We start from the raw sequence: 13,609 nt of genomic DNA on the forward strand, positions 1-13,609 counted from the left end.
TTGTCTAGTGTTTCCTTGAATCTATGTAAGCCCATAGCAATTAAAATATCCCTTGTCAGGCTGGTTCTGTGCCCTTTGTTCCCACACAAATCACCCCGAGAAACCCCGTCTCTTTCATTTTTAACTTGGTTCTTCCCAACTTCCCACAGTGTTCTTTCATTCTGGTCCCACACAAAAGACTGAGCATTCATTTCATGTGTCAAGATTAAATACACAAGAATTCCAGTACCTACCTGCAAAGATCATTCATACAACTTGAAATATAAGAATACGGATCTATACTTTCATGACAGCTGAGAAAAGGAAACTGTAGGAATATTTGGCACTTGAAGAATATGTCCTGTGCATTAAGGAGAATCAGTAAATGGAAGTTAGACAATACTTTCTGAACAGGCATCATTCTCTTTAGCTTTGTTTCCCTAGTCCAAGGTCCTTTATGTCCCCATTAAAATTTGAGCATGGTGCTGTCTCAATTTACTATTATATCTCTTTCATTATTCTTCCTAAAATTTTTCCTCTGTGCCTAAGCCTTCTTGACTGCATGCTGGTCCTAAACCACCTGGGATGAAAAAGTGTGAAATGACAAAGAAAAGCATTTTGTGTCAATGCAGTAGCTGACCTGCAACTATTTCCACAGTATTTCACAATCTCTAAAATAATGAGGTGCAAGATGCCAGAACTGGAAACTTAACCCAAGTTTGATGCAGTAATGAAAAGCCCTACCAGCAGACTGGTGCCACTTGGCACATCCAATCTGAGCCTTTGTACTTTTAAGCTAAACATATGAAGAATTTCCCTAGCAACAGCCCTGATCTGAATCTTTCCCAAAGCCTCAATGCATTTAAGGTTTTTTCAACATTGTGTTTATTGTTAGATTCTTGTACCATAAGTAGGCAGTGAAGATTAAGAAAATACATGTATACATATGCATATATCTATGTATATACAAAAAATATAATTAATTTACCTCAGTGGATTCTGCATTGGCTGAGCAAGGACTGGAAAAATCTGAGGCAGTAGGGACACAAGCTATGTCATCTGAGGCTTGCACAGCCCAGCTATTTGCAAATTCAGCAATGTCTTCTGTATATTCACCTACTGCATAAAAACATTGGGAGAGAAACAATAAAAACTTGTCAACACAAACACATAAGACAGCTTTGAAAATTTTAGAAATTTTTCAATGTGTTCATTACCTCAATTACAGATGATTTCTGAGTACAAGTCATAAAGAGAAGTAATATCTTTCTTTTTTATTTCAGGTTGCATTTTACATGACATTTAAATAAAAATATTGAAAAATACATGACAAGGTGTCAGCTTGGGTCATTTTAAGTGCAATCGCTGATAATTTCATAACAAATATACAAATAATGACAAGTGTAAGGCATTGAATACTTAAGAAAAATACATTTCTTTGAAGCAGTTTAAGTCTTTCATCATGTTTCACAAAGGTCAGTTAGTGCTATTATCTCCCTCCTTTTCCCTCATTGCAGAAAAGCCGTACAACACACAGGCACAAGATGCCCAGCTCTCCTTGCGGCATGAGCACAGGAGAATTAATGAACAAAATGCATGACTGGAAGTCATGGCAACAGGCTTAGATACACGAACATACAAGAAGGTTGGCAGTAAAAAAACAGACACAAAATTGCCATATACTTGCAGCAAGAACTAGATACTGCATTTTCTCTACATTCTTAATTAGGTTAAAAAGGGTATATTTCCTCCACTTTGAAGAACCTGACAGTAATTGTCTATGCTATGGTTATCTATATCCATGCATGGATAGGAGACAAGATATTGAAATTAAATCAGCTAGAGGGTTTTTTTTTCACAGAGCTGTACTAGAGAAAACTTAATCTAACTTCTAGCACAAGAGGTACAAAGTTTGACACTGCAATGTGGAAAGCCGCAAAGCACGCTGATGAGGTATACATACTTGGATCTCCACATATAAATGACTATAATATCCTAACCATCCGTCTGTTTTGCTTAAGAGTGAGGGAGACTTAGAATATTTCTTCCTCTCTGACAGAGTAGATCTTTATGCAGAAAACCTTTCCCAAACACAAAAGGCTGGGGTTTAATCTAGAGATGAACCTGTTGTTATAACTCTGATTTTACAAGAACATTAAAAATACTTTATGTACATTTTGACATGGCTTGAAAAAATATTCTAAGTCTTTAAAAAATACCACAAAATAAAATCATTGTCCTTGAAACAGTTCTGTATAAGATACAGTGTTTCATCTTAAAGCAACACAAAGATGGCATTAAAGGTGAAGATAAGGGAAGAGAAAATGGGTTTGTTTTTAAACTGTACTTTGAAATGGTATACTATATGCCTCTCAGCAGCTTATTTATTTAAGCATTACAAATAATGAGCATTTGGACTCTGGAAGACTCAGGATAGATGTAAGAGTTACCTTTACACTACTCAGGGAAGTAGTTTACCTGGGAGAGAGAAATCATATCAAAGAATTGACAAGATTTAGAAATTCTTAGAAAAATGTTGCAGCTTGGAAGGGATCTGAATTATCAGTCTGTTCTTGTGAAGATCTCAGAATTTCATGCTTTGTATTTGCAGAGTCAAGGCACCATGTCATACAGCTGGTTCAAGATTAAAGTAATTCATTTGGGTCTCAGTTGTACACTGCAATAATGCTACCATTTCTGATAAAGAAAAATGCTAGATGAAATGATCATGGTGGAAAAATTTAGCTCTGAAAACGAAGACAGGTATGAGCTGGAAATCTTTTATAACAGATAAGACATCTAAAGATACTGAAATTATTGAATTTTAGAGATCACATAAATTCATTCTTTCCTCCAAATATTATTTTTCTCTATTATTACACATCAGCAGACTAAATTGGTTATTAAACATACTGTACTCTGATGAGCAGAAGTTACTGCACAAAACTTACTGCTCTCACGGCAGAAAAGCTGTGAAAAATGTATACTCGGGTAGATTTTTAAAGACTCTGCAAAGATACGTAGAGCCAGCATTCCTTCCCTAAGGAAGTTTTAAAGCTCCACTACTAACCATTAAAAAAAGGGAAAAAAATTACTGTGGGATACCTTTTGTGAGTTAAGAACATGCAGAGCCATGGGACTAGATTATCTCAGCAGTTAACGGTAAGACAATCTTATTTTGTTTGTATAAGAGACTGAGAAAAATACTCATATTTTCAAGCTCGTTCTTGCTCCTTTTTTTTCCACATTAGTTGCAAGTAAGACAAAAGTCCCCGTGGAGTATTCCCTACCTAGGCTACAGAATACAAGTTTAAAAAGTCATCTCTGCCTCAGACACAGCACAAAGAAGCTCCTCATTCTAGAGGAGCCCTTAGTCCACCATACCAACACGGGGATACAAGAACTCCCAGGAAACACCCTAGAAATTTACTTATTTCAACTAGGATTTTTATGACATTGCTATAAGAGAATGACTCGAGATTGTGCTCTTCCCCTCCATCTTTAAACACAGAGAAAACCACAAATATTTGTTTATGTATTTATTGTTTGAAGGCAATAGGATAAAGATACCCTAAGTGCTTTGCTGAGCAAGAGGTTTAAATGCACATACAAGTACTTTCCTGAACTAGGACCTTTTCCCTTGGCGTCTTTAATGATGAGGAGAAGTAAAAGTAGAGCAGATATACTATTTTACTGAAAAAACTGACACAGGACTGACTTTTTACAGCATTCTATTTATATAGCATTGTATTTAAAGAGAAAATGGAAATGGAAACTCTTCACACAAAGTAAGGGTAAGATATTTACTTACTGTTTTGAAGTATCAGGTCATCATATTTATTGCCATTAAAATTTCCACAAAGGCCACAAGGTTTTCCCTTATGATCTTCTGTCAGCTTAATATAAATACCAGAGTTTCCATCCCAAGCAAGAGAAAAACCAAATGTAGTCTTCACGAGAATATAGTCAGCCAGTCTCTCAATGAAAGCATTTCCAACTGTCTGAGGCAATATTAATCTAGAAAAATATAGTCTACATCAAAAATCTCAGTTAAGATGAGGTTCATGCTAGAAAAACACCACATAAAACATCACCTCTGACTCAACAAGCACTTTTTCCTGGGTGTACACAGTCACTCCATTCAATTCTTCATCATGTTTTTACTATCTTATGTTTACTTCTCTATATCAACCATCAAGAATAGTGTTTTCTGCTGTCTACATCTATCAGTTGTACCAATTATAGGCTTGAAAGAATAATGCATCTTTGCTTTCAAAGCCTCACACACTGCATTGAGGAATACTTGAATTCACAAGAGTGATGCATTGGGCAAGAAACCACCAGCAGCCCTTCTGGGCATTGGGTCATCACTGGGTTAGACTTTTGCAAAAGGAGGAGCTTGCAGTACAGAAAACACCACTGACAAAAAAGCTGTAACTCTTCCTCCTTTGGTGAAAGACCACTGGACAATAATAAGCACAGATGTAATCCTAGTCTTCCAAAGTTACTTCTGTTGGGTCGAACATATCACCAGAGCTACCATTCTCAGATAGTAAAGGCATTACAAAGGGGATGGCAAAAGCACCTCAACAACTTTCTTAAAATTTCTGTACTTTATTAACCAGTAAAATATACTTATGATAGCCTTAGGCACATCTTTTTACTTACAAAAAGAAAGGTAAATTTGGAGGTTTGATGTACCTCGGAGATATTTTGTGGAGTTTTTTCCCCAAAGGGGCTTAAGCTCTTTTGTTTAACCAATTCAGATTCATCTAGAAGACGATCATGTCTTATATTAGCTATAGCTACCAAGGATAAATAATGATTGACTTGTTCGAAATGCTATCAGGATGCACCAGGGATTAGCTAGGACTGCCTGACACAGACTTTGTCTGTAAAAAGAACGAATAAATAATTGTTAGGTTACAGCTGAGAAGCTGAACACAGTAAATACAATGTATTCTATCCTCACTCACGTATTCACTACTGTCACAGCTGCTCACACTAGAGCACCATCAGCCCCAATACAAAACAGCAAGGGATCAGTAAAGGTCCAGATCAAATTATTTTATCTGGATTGTGTAAGAATCATCAGTTTCCAAAACTCCACATTATCTTTTTGCAATAAAATATTAAAACTCACCATTAGAACACTTACCTGATTCCATTTTTTCTTACTTCATGTCCTGAAATCATTATTTCTTCTTGGTTTGAAAAAAATAAGCTGATAGACCTATGACAAGTATATACTGAACCATAACAGTGAGGACTGTTATGAACCTTTGAGGGAAAAAATAGACACACAATAAGAGTAAATGCTTGTCCTCAATAATTTTGCACCATTTTTATTATATTCATATATATTTTACATTTTTATGCTCTAATTAATGAAAGAGCTTTAAAATAAATACCTAGAATATTGCAAAGTCACAAAGATATGCAAAACTCAAAGTTCACACTACAGAACACTACTGAGAATACAGCAACTGTTTAATAGCACATAGCATCACAGGCCAGTGGTCTAAATACTGGATAAAGGAGTCAGGTATTTTACACTGACAAACTTCAGAGACACTGTAGTGAGCTAGCTTAAAGGCCAAAGGTGGAGCTTGCTATTTGCACTGAAGAAACACCCCTACTTCTCTGTGTCTAGAGATCTGATCTATAAAACAGGATTACAAACCATACAGAAACAGCATAACAGCAGCATTCTCCCTGCCAGCTGAGACTGGTACAAGCTGAACTACAGGATGCCCTCCTGAACCCTTCAGGATTTCTTGAGATTTTGAAGTGCTCCCACAGATTACAGCAGCCATCTAAGTTACATGGACATGTTAAAATCCATTTTGCACTGGCTTTTCAGCCCTGCTAATGGAGAAAGGTAGACTTTTCTGAAGTGTGCTTTTCTCCATTATACATAAGAGCCAGGGGGTTGGCTTAGTCACATACCAACTTTTCTTGCTCAAATACAGTACTCTCAGGACTCTGAGCAAAATTTACACAGTTTTCATTAATCTCAGGGGGAATGAGCCACCCAAACCTGTAGGATGTCCTAACATGTTTCAAAAGCCCATGAGCTTATTTTAGTCACCACTGAAGGGAGAGGGGAATGTGTTTGCATCTTAGATGCCTATCATTTCCCAGATTAAAATATAGACAGAGTTTAGATAGCTCAAATATGACTTATGTTACTTTGTGTGTCATCATTCTCTGAGAAGGATGGGAATTTCATTACCAGTTTACTTGACAGTGATGTTAAACTAAATAAACTTGTAATTGGGAACATTTTACCAACATAGTGATGGAGGCTGTAAATGTTACTGTTTTGAAGAAAACATCTGTGAGTAAACACATACAGTGCTCATGAATACTTGAATTAATCTTCCTTGACTGACACTAAATCTGGAAGTAAAAACAAGTTACTGTTTCTCTGGCTGAAATAAACTAGGTCAAGAAAAGCATTCAGAGCTTTTACATGTATAAAGATAACCATAACTAAAGACAACATAAAAGTTATTAGACCTGGCAAATGGCTTCTATGTAAGCCCATCCCAAGACAGAAACACAATGAAGGAAAATCAAAATAATCCTTATGTTTTTTTCTCCTCTTGAGGGGTTGATTATTAAAGCCAGAAGGACCATAATGTTAGGATTTGGCAAGGTTTTTGTCTCTCCATTGCCCAGTCTGTCTACAGTCTCACATTACTTATGACTTTGCTGAGTAAACATTTTCAGTTTTCAGTTAAGACATGACATTTTTTCCAGCAATTGAATAGAACCTTCTCTCTCTTTCCAGAGCCACTGGAATTCACTGACATATTGATTCCAGATTTTAATATAATCTTGGACTTTGCTACAGAACTTTCTGAAAACCTTTAAGAAGTCACAGCTGCATATAGAATCCAAATAATTAAAATGAAATTGTGAAAGGCAGGTGTAACAGTGTCTCTCTGTAACTTGAGTAGGTAAAAATGGCAGTTTTAATGGTAGATTTATCTTCACTAAGTGCTGTTATCTGAGGGAAGAAGAGGTCATCTGTTTATAAATGGAAAACAGTCCTCAGAGCAGAAATCAGCATCTAGATCTGCCCTCATGCCTACAACGACTGTACACACACGGGCTCAAAATGAGGACCCCTCTTGTCACTTCTTCCCTGCCTGTTCAGCACCAAATCCCAACCAGTGTGAATAAGGTAATAGAATGATCTTGTATCCTCTCCCCACAGTAACCACCAGCCCGACAAATAGGGCATCTCTCTTCAAAGAGGGTATAGGTTTGAACTCTCCCTGACCCACAGTCATTAACCATGGATACTCAGCAATTTGAAGAAATTACTAAAAAGAGTGCCTTCCATACATAGGTCAAGTTGAAAGCTTTTGAGCAGTTAATCTTCTCTGCATGACGTAGAGGTAATCCAAAATTAGAATGCAAATCCCTAGACAGGACAAGATGGGGAGCAAATCCCATAGGCCAGGGAAACAGATCCTCATAGCATGCCAATAGCTGTGAATTAAGGCCTAGCACATTCATGTTCCTCACTATTAGGCAAGTGATAGCTGTTTGCACTTACTCAGCAACTCAATATTTTTTTACAGCCTAGTAGTTTATTAAAGTTTCTGGAGTCTTGTTTAAGACCCATTTTAGCTCCCAGAAGGGAGAGAGCAGATATCCCATTAAGGATCGAAGGAGAAAGAAATACTATTTTTAATATACTGACTCTTTTGATTATAATTACATTAATATTTTGAGTTACTGCATGTAAGTTTAGGCTTTTCCAGAAGTTTTCCACATTTCCACAGTTTTATATTTAAGTAATTAATGCTCAGTTTGGTACATTTATTGTCTCTCTACTTATTTTACTCATTTATTTTTATGTTTACTTACATACTTACTTCTAATGTATGTTTACATACTTACCCAAACAGTGTATTGGGGCTGCAGAGTACTGCAGTCTTTTGCAAATATATAGGAGCAATTCCCTGGGAAGTAGTAGTAGATGCCATCAAATGTTTCAAAATGATATTGTCCCCATGATTTGCAAATCCCATCTCGGTCCTTGCCAGTGTTAGGTACTGGAGAGAACACACTGAGTTTACAAGAAGCATGGTCATCAAAAACTAGCAAGTACAAAAGATCAGCTTACGCCTTCAACTTTAAAGTCAGCACTCTTTTTTAGTCTTAAGTCTGCAGTTTTAGCCATGTGCAATCATAACTAAGTTTTTATTTGCTTCAGTGGAGACATTTTAATTACAAGTAGAAGCAAGGGATTTAGATATTCCGTACATCCTGGAAGACAATTCTTGTTGATCCCTACACACAGCAGATTCCAGAAACTAGTGTATTTAAATAATAGGTGATTTAATTTACAATAAACCACTGCTTATTAAAAGAAATGAATTGGGTTTTGGTTATTCAGCTAACTTTAAAAAAAACAAAGGCTGTCTGGCTAGTAGACAATACTAGACAATGGTCTATCCGTTATGATATCTGTATATCATTACAGCCCAAGTGTAAAATGTAGGCATTTCTGATGTTGTTTTCTATATGTCCCTAATAATCCATATAATTTTAATCCTCCTAGCTACCACCCAAATTAGAGTCCTGCTACAGAATAATCACAAATATGCTGGTAACAGTAGTTTTTCAAAATCTGTATCCTAAATCTTCCTGAAAGCTGATACTAAACTATTTTGGTCCAAAAAACTTACCAATTTGGCACCTGCTTCCTTGAGCCTGAAATAACTGACAGTCACAGTCACCTGCCTCTGTGCAGGCTGCTCCATTAAGGCACTCCTGAGGACATGAACCTGCAAGGAAGCATTCCAGCCTTTTAGTAGATACAGTATTTTTCAAAGAGGTTGAAGATATTGTTAAATCATGAGCCACTATATTAGCTGAGAAAATTAATCAGCAACTATCTCCATTTTTTAACATATGCTTAATTTAATCCTTCATGTTCCTTAGTTAAAAGAGAAGCAAGGTTCTCATTCAGTTTGAGACTTATAAACTAACAAAGGAGCAAAAGGTCAGCCTCCTTCAAGCAAACAAAAGGTCAAGTTCCCATGTAAAGAAATCAAATCCAGTCCTGCTGATCTCAAAATATACAGAACACAGATCATTCTAATTCCCTAAATTTAGCATAACTTATACATATATTCAGCTTCTCCTTCCTAAACCTTACTGCAAAGGGTACATTTGGTTTATGAACAGTCCAGAATATATATTTTATAGTCAAAATCAGTCCTAAACAACCTTCCCCCCATTCTAAAAAAAAAGTCAGCTAAAAGGTTATTTCTGCTTCAGAGGTGACTGGAGTCAGAGACTTTAGATTCCATGGGAATGGCTTGTTTTATGTTATAATTAGTAATTTTTTCCAAAAGCATTAAACGGTTTTATAGTCTCTTTGAAAGCTATGAACTCCTTGTCATTTATTAATCATTCATTGAGTTGGGTCTAAATCATCATTCCCCAAAAGTGGAGAAGAAAGCTAGTCCCAAAGCAAAACTTCACCAGTTTTTTGCAGATAGTTGCTTGCCTTCTTGGAGTAGGATTAAAACTCTACATACATATAAAACTTCCAATGTTGCTGATGGAGATTAAAAAAGCATTGCACAAGGCAGGTAGTAAATGAAATAAACAGGTCCTTCGACTCCCAGTGAGGCACAGCAAAGCTGCTAGTGACATTAAATGGGAAAAATAATGGGACCTTTACAGTAAAGGGACACAGAAGCTACCAGTGGTTAGGAATATCATTCATCATTGTGAAAATTCCTCTTCATGCTTAGCTTTGAATTTTTTCCATGTAAGAACTGCTTTCCAAATATACATAGATACTCTGAAAATACCAACAAAGCAAAAACCATTGTTTCTGTAACAGCCCTAATGGGGAAATATTTTCCTTTAGAATTTTGAGTTGTAATATTGCATGTATTCATTTACATAGAAAAATGCAAAGAAAGCACCTGCCTGGGCATTTTCCAAGAAGGATACCAAAATTCTAATTGAAGTTGCCTACAGTGAACTCTTCTGTAAAAATTTCTGTAACTTGAGCTTGCTTTACATGTTTGTCCAATGCTTAAATACATACAGGAGCAGCTTCATGCTCATTGCCTGAGTACTCCTTTCCCTTTGCACAACCAGTTATAAGACTCTCTGATACACCTACATCCTCTGACAAGGCCAGAAAAAAGTGGCAGAAATTGAAAATTGTAATAAAACTAAAATTTAAAAAAAATCTCAAAAGATTGGCTTCCTTAGCAGTTCAGATTTGGTTGTAAGGCCCTATTCTGAAAGTACCATTTTAACAGTTTGGGGTTTTTTTTATTATTTAACATGGATAAAATGAGAAAATGAGACAGGAGGGAGTTTTGTAGAGGCATGAAGAAGAGGGCTTCCACAGCCCATGATAACACAGAGGAGGAAGGCAGCACTTTCAGGGTTCTCTCCTCCTGCAGGTGAAGAGCACAGCACTGACCTCCTGGTGGACTTCGCATCAGGGTCCCATGATGGTGCAACTGGGAGGCAGATTGAACCTGTCAGAGAAACATAAAAGCAAAATCAGGGTACTTGTTGTTTAAAAATTAATTGATAAAATCTGAGGCCTTGCACTCAAACACTGGGTTGGAGCTTTAAATACGGAAGAGCAATTTGCATCTCAGCCAGTGCATGGCACAGTCATGGGTGCTGCTGGAGGGATTGGCAGCCTGGGAAGGAGAAGCACAGTGTCTTTTGAGGAGACCAGGGAAAGATACAGCTGCTATGTGAGATCACTACTGGCTTTTCATCCATGGCCTCCAGTTCCAGTGAATCACCAAGGTTCCTCATGGGAAGTTTTGCATTTATGTTTGGAAGCAAAAGAAGAGCAGAGAGTGCAATCTCCCTTTTCACTTCACTCAAATGCCCATCATTGAAGAACTCCCTCTATTGCTTCAACTCCCCTGACTCATACTCCATGCTGCACCCAGATCATCCCATTATGGCCAGTCTAGCTGCAATGGATTTTGCGTTCTCCTTGACATCCTTCAGAACTGCATTTTGGTTCATCCCAAACAAAAGAAAAAGTAGATCTGCCTGATCTGCCTCCTGTTTAGGAACAGGGAGCCTCACACTATGAGGAAGCCCAGCACTCTGATATTGCAGCTTGTCACATCACATTTTCCCTTCCAAGAACTGATCCCATTCCAGACTGCAAGTACTCTGGGGCTTCTGCCCCCACTAGTCTGACTGGAAAGTTTACCAGGATTGAAGTGCTGAGCACTTAAAAGTTTCCCACTTACGTTTATTCATGGCCAGTTTAAATATCTTTCTTTACAAATCTGGTCCTTTTTGCTTAAATAGCTCTTCTTTCCTCTGTTTGTTATTTATTTCTTATCTGATGTTCTATGAAAAAACAGTTACCTTTCTGCAGTTCCCACAGACTTAAGTGCCAGCCTTCAACTGTACAACTAAGTAAAGAAATTTTTTTCGTCTTTGCTTGTAACCTAATTTCTTTCTTCCCTCCTGACTCCACTCATTCTCCACATCTCAAGTTTGAACTGATGGATGTCAAGTTAACAATGTGCAAGGAACATTTTAGGGTTAGTCCTGCCAAGGCCTCTCACAGCTCCCTTTTCCAAATGGAAATATGTTGTGGGATGCTTCCAAGGAGTACAATCTGTTTAAAATCAAACTGAAATAGATTTCATTGAATCACCACCTGGAAGGCCCCCTGCACCAAAATGATTCCTGGTGCCCATGGTCCATTGCTAGGTGCAGAGGGTCCCTTCCCTCCCTGCACAACAAGGCCCATTTCCATTTTTTCTGATAGCGACTCCAAGCCGCCCGCCTCACAAAGCTGCCTTTGGCCTTTGCGCCGCTTCGCAGAGCACAGCGTCCTTGGTGCGACAGCCCTTCCCTGCTGAGGGCCCTCCGAGGACACCTCCAGCCCTGCTTCTCCCAGAGGCTCAGTTACCCTCAGGGCAGTGCTTCACAGCTGCCTCTGACTCCATATCGGCACACCCATCTCAAAGGATCTTGGAGAAAATCACCCTGGTTCGGCCGCAGGCTCCCTGGGGCACCCTGAGGCAGGGACCGCCTCCGGCTTCCTGCCTACCCCCTTCAAAGGGGTTATAACCCCTGGCTGGGCTCCCTAGCCCAAGTGTGTACAAGTGGGGGAACAAGATTCCTCCATTTAGGATTGAATTTCAGCACAACATCGCTGGGATGCAGCACTGAGGCAGCGTGGGGCCAGCGCGATGGGAACCAGGGCTAGGCCGGAGCCGCCGGGGGCACCATGTCCAGGAGGGAGCTTTGCCAATGGCACAGCCATTGTGCCTCTCACAAATACAAACAGCTTTCCAGGTCCTGTTCACCCCCACAAAACACAGAGACGCCCTGGGTTTATTTCCCATGGTGTGTGTCAGTCGCCTTGGCAGGGTAGGTCCCTACTGGGTGCTTTGCTGAGGGAGAATGAAGGCATTAGGTCACGGCTCAGGTGGGGTGAGCAGGTGGGGAGTAGCTGCTCCTCCTCACTGTCCTCCTGTTACCGCAGCCCATCTCCCACAAAGGGTCATTTGTAAGGATGGCAAAGGCCCAGAGCAGAAAAGGGAGGAGGGTTTCCCCACCCTCCTGCTTTTGGAGGTATAACCTACCTCGGCTGTTACAAGATCTCTTTTCTGTCGAGTTGCATTAGACTCAGTTCTGGAAGAAAACAAAAAGGATCTTGTATTATCAAAGGTCCCTGGAGCAACCTGAATAAGCAAGTCCCCAGAGAGAAGTGTTTCTCTCTGATTACCATCACTTTATCAAAGAGGTCTTTCTTGGGTTAACATTTAAAAAGGTGATTCTTTTTTCTTTTTTTTTTTTTTGTCAGTGTCTCATTTTACAGAATTGGGCGGCTCTCCAATCTCTGCTTGGACAGGGAGGTACCTGGAGCTTTGGGGAGACATAAATAGGCAAAACAGACTTACACAACAGGATACAAAATTGTAAACCAGCTTCATATTTACTTCATGCTGCATGTCAGTGGCTACAAGTTCCCCAGAGTGTTGCTTGAATGTACTCTGATGGTACTTGCTTGAATGTACTCTGATGGTACTTTTGATAGCAAGAGATGACTCTTCAGCTGGAGCCAACTTTAATTTGTGATTAAGTTTAGAAACAAGGGCATCAAACTATAAAACACACTTAGTTCTATCAACACTTCATGATGGCATATCATTTGACATGCCTGTGCGTCCGCTAGATGTATTAGAAGTCATAAGACACACAAAGCTACATCCAACTTGATGCCTCCACTGAAAATGATGGCATAGATCCCATTTAATTCAATGGGATCAGGAACATTGCCTAGTTTGGGTTTTGTTTGGATTTCAGCTTCTATGTGAAAATTAGTATTGAAAATGTTTATTTTAAGGCTGTATAGCACTTACTTCTCTGTGCTTCAAATAGCAGCTAGGATTTTATCATGCAGTTAAAACTGCAGATGGATACTCATTTAATGTATTTTTCCAGTCATGAAATCATGATCTCATGCTGTTTTCATTCCATTATTCCTCTAAGCTTTCTCGAGACCATAGAAGTATCATCTTTCATAAGGACCTCCATTTTTCAAACAGAGGACCCATGCCCATTATGTAAATACTTGGGAAAG

The 13,609-nt window shown here is 38.7% G+C and overlaps 1 protein-coding gene across 1 annotated transcript in view; it reads right to left on the reverse strand.

The window, feature by feature from the left end:
• OTOGL (otogelin like) overlaps positions 1-13,609 on the reverse strand; it is a 90,048-nt gene that overhangs the window by 75,213 nt on the left and 1,226 nt on the right. Inside the window, exons 2-10 of the mRNA XM_014312349.2 lie at positions 12,990-13,044; positions 12,609-12,657; positions 10,454-10,511; positions 8,688-8,786; positions 7,897-8,051; positions 5,138-5,259; positions 3,791-3,996; positions 968-1,095; positions 234-340 (exon numbers count right to left, since the gene is read on the reverse strand). Coding sequence (XP_014167824.1) covers positions 234-340; positions 968-1,095; positions 3,791-3,996; positions 5,138-5,259; positions 7,897-8,051; positions 8,688-8,786; positions 10,454-10,511; positions 12,609-12,657; positions 12,990-13,044 — 979 coding nt within the window. The remainder of the gene's footprint in view (positions 1-233; positions 341-967; positions 1,096-3,790; positions 3,997-5,137; positions 5,260-7,896; positions 8,052-8,687; positions 8,787-10,453; positions 10,512-12,608; positions 12,658-12,989; positions 13,045-13,609) is intronic.

Source organism: Geospiza fortis, unplaced genomic scaffold (genome assembly GCF_000277835.1).
Source record: "Geospiza fortis unplaced genomic scaffold, GeoFor_1.0 scaffold166, whole genome shotgun sequence".
Classification (NCBI taxonomy): domain Eukaryota; kingdom Metazoa; phylum Chordata; class Aves; order Passeriformes; family Thraupidae; genus Geospiza; species Geospiza fortis.